This window comes from Salmo salar, chromosome 24, assembly GCF_965601325.2.
Source record: "Salmo salar chromosome 24, fSalSal1, whole genome shotgun sequence".
NCBI lineage: Eukaryota > Metazoa > Chordata > Actinopteri > Salmoniformes > Salmonidae > Salmo > Salmo salar.
The window spans coordinates 50,162,533-50,170,336 of NC_138314.1; the positions used below are offsets into that span (position 1 = coordinate 50,162,533).

The following is a 7,804-nucleotide window of genomic DNA, read 5'->3' on the forward strand; positions in this document are numbered from 1 at the left end:
TGGGCTGAGTGGTGGTGGGGGGGTCTAGGGTATGGGCTGAGTGGTGGTGGGGGGATCTAGGGTATGGGCTTTGGGCTGGGTGGTGGGGTCTAGGGTATGGGCTTTGTGCTAGGTGGTGGTGGGGGGGTCTAGGGTATGGGCTTTGGGCTGAGTGGTGGGGTCTAGGGTATGGGCTTTGGGCTGAGTGGGGGTGGTGGGGTCTAGGGTATGGGCTGGGTGGTGGTGGTGGGGTCTAGGGTATGAACTGAGTGGTGGTGGTGGGGTCTAGGGTATGGGCTTTGGGCTGAGTGGGGGTGGTGGGGTCTAGGGTATGGGCTTTGGGCTGAGTGGTGGTGGTGGTGGTGGGGTATGGGCTTTGGGCTGAGTGGGGGTGGCGGGGTCTAGGGTATGGACTTTGGGCTGGGTGGGGGGGTCTAGGGTATGGGCTGAGTGGTGGTGGGGGGGTCTAGGGTATGGGCTTTGGGCTGAGTGGTGGGGTCTAGGGTATGGGCTTTGGGCTGGGTGGTGGTGGGGTCTAGGGTATGGGCTTTGGGCTGAGTGGTGGTGGTGGGGTCTAGGGTATGGGCTTTGGGCTGGGTGGTGGTGGGGTCTAGGGTATGGGCTTTGGGCTGAGTGGTGGTGGTGGTGGGGTCTAGGGTATGGGCTGGGTGGTGGGGTCTAGGGTATGGGCTGGGTGGTGGGGTCTAGGGTATGGGCTTTGGGCTGAGTGGTGGTGGTGGGGTCTAGGGTATGGGCTTTGGGCTGAGTGGTGGGGTCTAGGGTATGGGCTTTGGGCTGGGTGGTGGGGTCAAGGTATGGGCTTTGGGCTGGGTGGTGGTGGGGTCTAGGGTATGGGCTTTGGGCTGAGTGGTGGTGGTGGGGTCTAGGGTATGGGCTGGGTGGTGGGTTCTAGGGTATGGGCTTTGGGCTGAGTGGTGGTGGTGGGGTCTAGGGTATGGGCTTTGGGCTGGGTGGTGGGGTCAAGGTATGGGCTTTGGGCTGAGTGGTGGGGTCTAGGGTATGGGCTTTGGGCTGAGTGGTGGGGTCTAGGGTATGGGCTTTGGGCTGGGTGGCAGGGTCTAGGGTAGTCAGTTGTATAGGGAAAGGGGGGGATACCTGGTCAGTTGTATAAGGAAAGGGGGGGATACCTGGTCAGTTGTATAGGGAAAGGGGGGGATACCTGGTCAGTTGTATAAGGAAAGGGGGGAATACCTGGTCATTTGTATAAGGAAAGGGGGGGATACCTGGTCAGTTGTATAGGGAAAGGGGGGATACCTGGTCATTTGTATAAGGAAAGGGGGGGATACCTGGTCATTTGTATAAGGAAAGGGGGGGATACCTGGTCAGTTGTATAGGGAAAGGGGGGATACCTGGTCATTTGTATAAGGAAAGGTGGGATACCTGGTCATTTGTACAACTAAATGCCTTCAACTGAAATGTGTCTTCCACATTTAACCCAACCCCTCTGAATCAGAGAAATGCGGGGGGCTGCCTTGCTCTGGGGCAGAATTACATGTTTTTACCTTGTCAGCTCGGGGATTTAATCCAGCAACCTTTCGGTTACTGGCAAAACGCTATGACACTCTGAAATTCAAGTACTGGAATACCTTGAAAATCAGACATTTTCTCAAGTTGGTACTTGAAATATCGGAAAAATGTAGATTCAATCCTGCCTGGCAGGATATTGATGTTTTATGAATGTGTTTTTCCAGACCCAGCCAGGGATGTAGCGGAGGATAAACACACTAAAACACCAGTTAGCTTTTTTATAATTTACCCACTTTCTTTCCCCGCGTTGATCATCGCTCAAAAGACTTCTTGATCGGCGTTCTAATCGTGCCTCTACCGCTGAACGAGTGGAATCATGAATGATTCATGTGTGCTCCTTATCCTCCCCTGTATTTGCCGCGTTAACAGCGCAAGTCATTAAACACTCTTAACGAGAAACTCCGCCCACGACACAGGCTGAGAGGTGAAATGAACTACCTCAGCCCAGACCTACAGTGGCAAGTAGCAGAGAGACGCCCCTGACAGTGAAAATTATTTTAACATTCCTCGACTCCTGCCGTGTCAACAGACATCCCCAGACAACCCCCCCCCCCCCCCCCCCCCCGACTCTCGGGAAGGAGTGTACCAGTGGTAAATAGTGGCAGATAGTCAGATGGCTAGCTAGGTAGCTCAAGGACTCTGGCTATTAATTAGCCCGGTGGCTATTAATTAGCCCGGTGGCTATTAATTAGCCCGGTGGCTATTAATTAGCCCGGTGGCTATTAATTAGCCCGGTGGCTATTAATTAGCTTAAACCTTTTAGTTTAAACCTTTTTATAACCAATTATTATGCTGTTAGTGTACAGTATATACACTACTGAAATATTTAATACATATTTTGTTTTTGTTAGTCATACTGGACGATTCCTCGTTTTTGTCATTTTGAAGCTTCTGTATTGCCCTCATCTGCAACATACTACGATTCCCAGGGTGCATTTCATCTCGCAGGAAGCAATGATCCACCTAGTTAGCCTGCGTTTATATTAGCTAGCTGGCTCTCAAGCCCAGATGAAGCTTAGTCTAAATATATTGCTTATGTCATAAGTTGAGGTCATTTCCCTTTACTTTTGGGTTGTAAATCTATTATAATGCTTGCGTGAATGTGATGCTGAATATACAGTGTACAGAATATGACAGACTGACCAGGTGAAAGATATGATCCCTTATTGATGTGACTTGCTAAATCCACTTCAATCAGTGTTGATGAAGGGGGAGAGACGGGTTATAGAAGGATTTTTAATCCTTGAGACAATTGAGACATGGGGTGTGTGTGTGTGTGTGTGTGTGTGCCATTCAGAGGGTGAACGGGCAAGACAAAATATTTAGGTGCCTCTGAACGGGTTATGGTAGTAGGTGCCAGGCCTACCGGTTTGACTGCTCGGATTTTCACGTTCAACAGTTTCCTGTGTGTATCAACAATGGTCCACCTCCCAAAGGACATCCAGCCAACTGGACACAACTCTGGGAAGATTTTGTCAAGGTGGGCCAGCATCCCTGTGGAACGCTTTCGATACTTTGTAGAGTCCATTACCCTGATGAATTAAGGCTGTTCTGAGGGCAAAAGGGTGTGCAACTCAATATTAGGAAGCTGTTCCTAATGTTTTGTTCACTCAGTGTATGTTAATGTCGTTGTCACTAACTGCAAAACACTCAATAATTTTTTTAAATTTATTAATAAAATTGTATTCGTCACATGCGTCGTAAACATCCTGTTTAGACTAACAAGAAATGTTTACTTACGGGCCCTGGGAAAAACAAAAAGATAACACAAGTAGGCTGGACAATAGAACGAGTCAAAATTCACCCAAGGCTGAAAAACGGCCAAAGAACGTTGGCTAAGCTGGAACATTAGCGCGAACCCGGAACATTAGCGCGAACCCGGAACATTAGCGCGGACCCGGAACATTAGCGCGGACCCGGAACATTAGCGCGAACCCGGAACATTAGCGCGAACCCGGAACATTAGCGCGAACCCGGAACATTAGCGCGGACCCGGAACATTAGCGCGAACCCGGAACATTAGCGCGAACCCAAATGAATTGAAACTTCGCTGAGCCTCTTCTGACCAGAGTGCTGCTTACAACTCCATTTCCCCTAAATGGCACCAACAAATGTATCCCTTTTTATTTTACCACTACAATCTGTTCTTAGGACAAAACAACTGGAGAAACTGTGTAGAAAGTGAACATCTGCAACTCGACGGCGTCAACTGTAATGAGGAAGTAAGGAATAAATATTCACTTCTGAGTTTCTGGTCTAGTGATGGATGACAGCTGGCCAGATTTACATCATTACAAAAGGAGATTCTCCTGATTTTTGTAAAATGGTGACCAACTTGGGAAAAAAATCTAAATATACACATTGTGAGATATTTGGTGAAATAGACAGTCATGCCCCCTATTTCTCCTATAGGAAACAATGGGACGCTTTCAGTTCCTGGTTTTAACTACCAGCAATTGATCACAGCGTACTGTGCAACCCAAATGTACATCATTAGAAATAATATATTGTCCTGAATGAAATGTATTCAGAGCCCGTGACTTTTTCCACATTTTGTTACGGCCTTATTCTAAAATGGATGAAATAAAACATTTTCCTCATCAATCTACACACAATACCCCATAATGACATCACAATACCCCATAATGACATCACAATACCCCATAATGACATCACAATACCCCATAATGACATCACAATACCCCATAATGACATCACAATACACCATAATGACAAAGCGAAAACAAATGTATTAAAAATAATAAAAAAGGGTACCTTTTTATAAGTATTCAGACCCTTGGAGGCGCGGGTGGTTGGAGGCGCGGGTGGTTTAGGTGGTTGGAGGCGCGGGTGGTTGGAGGCGCGGGTGGTTGGAGGCGCGGGTGGTTGGAGGCGCGGGTGGTTGGAGGCGGGGGTGGTTTAGGTGGTTGGCGGCGCGGGTGGTTTAGGTGGTTGGCGGCGCGGGTGGTTTAGGTGGTTGGCGGCGCGGGTGGTTGGAGGCGCGGGTGGTTTAGGTGGTTGGCGGCGCGGGTGGTTTAGGTGGTTGGCGGCGCGGGTGGTTGGAGGCGCGGGTGGTTTAGGTGGTTGGCGGCGCGGGTGGTTTAGGTGGTTGGCGGCGCGGGTGGTTGGCGGCGCGGGTGGCCTGGGTGGCGGCGCGGGTGGTCTAGGTGGTTGGAGGCGCGGGTGGTTGGCGGCGCGGGTGGCCTGGTTGGCGGCGCGGGTGGTCTAGGTGGTTGGAGGCGCGGGTGGTCTAGGTGGTTGGAGGCGCGGGTGGTTGGAGGCGCGGGTGGTTGGAGGCGCGGGTGGCCTAGTAACCGAAAGATTGCATGATCGAATCCCTGAGCTGACAAGGTAAAAATCTGTCGTTCTGCCCCTGAACAAGGCAGTTAACCCACTGTTCCCCGGTAGGCCGTCATTGAAAATTGTTAAGACAGTCGCTAAGATGAAACGGTTAGTTGCAAACTCTTAGTGAAAACGGGGGTCAATGCAGACAGTCCGGGTATCTAACCGTTTCATCTTAGCTAATGTCTTATTTGGGATCGGTGTCCCGGTTGAGCTAACGTAGGCTAATGTGATTAGCATGAGGTTGTAAGTAACAAGAACATTTCCCAGGACATAGACATATCTGATATTGGCAGAAAGCTTAAATTCTTGTTATTCTAACTGCACTGTCCAATTTACAGTAGCTATTACAGTGAAATAATACCATGCTATTGTTTGAGGAGAGTGCACAGTTATGAACTTGAAAATGTATTAATAAACCAATTAGGTACATTTGGGCAGTGTTGATACATTTTGAACAGAAATGCAGTGGTTCATTGGATCAGTCTAAAACGTTGAATGTACACTGCTGCCCTCTAGTGGCCAACATCTAAATTGCAGCTGTGCTTGAATAATACGTTATAGCCTTTTCTCTTGCATTTGAAAGATGATGGTACAAAAACAATACCAAACGGTTGGATCTTTGTATTATCTTTTACCAGATCTATTGTGTTCTCCTACATTTCTTTCACATTTCCACAGTGGTAAAATATGTTTCCTTTCAAATGGTATCAAGAATATGCATATCCTTGCTTCAGGGCCTGAGTTACAGGCAGTTAGATTTGGGTATGTCATTTTAGGGCAAAAAGGGGCGGCTCCTTGAGGTTTTAAACCACATTCCAAACAAGTTATGTTCATGTCATTGTCACCAATCAACTGCAATACACTCAAATGATTTGTATGTAGCTGCTAACTAACTAGTTAACAAGCTAGCTAGCCCGACTGCTAGATCTGAAATGTGTTTGCAACAATAACAGCGGAGTTACATCTTAGCGACTGTCTAACTACACGTCGGCCTGTTAGAAGAACACATTTATTATGAAATTTACAGGCAAATCATTACGGAATCTTAGTCTCTCAGCCTCTCTTTGGTGCTAACGTGACGTTAGCAATGCTAGCTAGCTAAACCTGCTGCATCTGAAATGGTGTGTTCAACGATAACTGGCAAATACAGCCTCAACTGTCCAAGCAGCCATCCAACAACACTGGAGGCCTATTGGAACTAATAAAATGTATGAATGTTTAAAAGTAATTCGACGTGAAAATGTTTAGATTTAGTTTAATTTAGGCTGTTTAGAAAGTGCACAATGGCTGCCGGAGCTGCACCTTCGGTCGATGATAGTGGGAGTGGTTTTTCCAAATGGAATCATGGGAGTTTGAGCCTTGAACAACATAAAAAAAAATGTTAAGCTGACCATTAAATCTCATTCTATAGGTTTTTGAGCGTCTATTTAATATATTTTCACATGTTATTAGACGACGACAACCAGAGCAACATGCAGCAGGGAGTTTCAATATGATCAGAAAACTACAGATGTGTTAAATAGACAGCTGGAATCGACTGGTCATCTCAGAGATCCATACTTGAAAGCGTAACAGAGAAGCAATTTACAGTTTTGTTTATCACTAAACAGTCAAGACATTTTAAATGATAACGAAATTCTCTTTCTTTTCTGTCCAGTTGTGGGAGAGAAGGAGAAGACCAGTGAGACGGTGAACGTGCGCACGCGTGACAACAAGGTGCACGGCGAGCGCTGCGTCCATGAGTGTATGAAGCGTCTCCAACAGCTGAAGGCCTCACGCAGCCGCAACGCAGAGGAGGAATTCTGATACCACTCGGACGGTCCTGTTCAGTGAACCGCATCTCATCGAGGATTTCATCTTTTTTCACTGGTTCAACTTTGAGTCAAACCGAAAGTGCAGAACTCCCGAGTCCTTAGAGGCAACTCACTCGCTCGGCCTGTCTTTTACTTAACTTGACTACGCATCTCTGTCCGCATTTCTTAATAAACAGGTTTTTTTTGGGGGGGGCTTTTTGAAATCGCATTCTAATTCGTTTAACGTTTTGATAAAACATAAAGCAATCACGATTCTTTCAATGGAACCTCCAATGTCCTCTCTTGTAATCTGTGAAACTCATGATACTGTTGATGATCTGCTTGTAGAACTGTTACAAGGGATGACCTCTACTTTAAATTGATTTATACCACTTTGCCTCTTTCTCCTCATTGGTTTACATTACAAAGGGAAACCAGAAAGTGACCGTAAGTTTTACATTACTGTAACAAGTGGAGTTCACTGCTGTCAACTGTAGGAACAACCGTTTTCATGACATCAAAGAATTGTAAATATGTAATGCAATTTTGAAAACGTAAAAAATAAAATATTTCTTACATTAGTTTGGTTTTGTTATCCAATGTCCTATCACCGGCCCTGTCCAAAATAGCACCACTCTTGTAAAGTTTGGTTGGTTTATTGATAAAGGAAATGGAAGCTGTGCAGAACCCTATTAGTAGAAGCCCTGTGTTGATGGCTAGATGTCAATGTCGAACCAATGAGCTGCTTTTCCTGAAAATGTCTATCTGATATAGCTAGCTAGTTCTAGTGTACATTAAATGTTACAGCCACAACATCATGATCATGTAGTCCTGCAGAGCAGCGAGGAGGAGAAATGCCTGCTTTGGGTGAGCTAGCTAGAACATCAACTAGCTAGCTAGAGCATCAACTAGCTAGCTAGAGCATCAACTAGCTAGCTAGAACATCAGATATTTTTAAGTCAAGCATGGATAGAGCTAGTTATCTGTATTACTTTTACCTCATGCACATCATCTGTATCGGTGTTACATCCAAACCTTGTTTTAATCTATTTGTACTGTAAACTACTTCCTGGCTGGCTCTGTCCAGGGGTGACATTGGACTAGGCCATAGTGTCTCCCAACCCCTGTCTCAGTCCCCA

General features: G+C 46.6%; 1 protein-coding gene across 1 annotated transcript in view; it reads left to right on the forward strand.

The window, feature by feature from the left end:
• tars1 (threonyl-tRNA synthetase 1) overlaps positions 1-7,246 on the forward strand; it is a 69,154-nt gene extending 61,908 nt beyond the window's left edge. Inside the window, exon 18 of the mRNA XM_082968762.1 lies at positions 6,530-7,246. Coding sequence (XP_082824888.1) covers positions 6,530-6,678 — 149 coding nt within the window. The 3' untranslated portion in view covers positions 6,679-7,246. The remainder of the gene's footprint in view (positions 1-6,529) is intronic.
• The last annotated feature ends 558 nt before the right edge of the window (positions 7,247-7,804 follow it).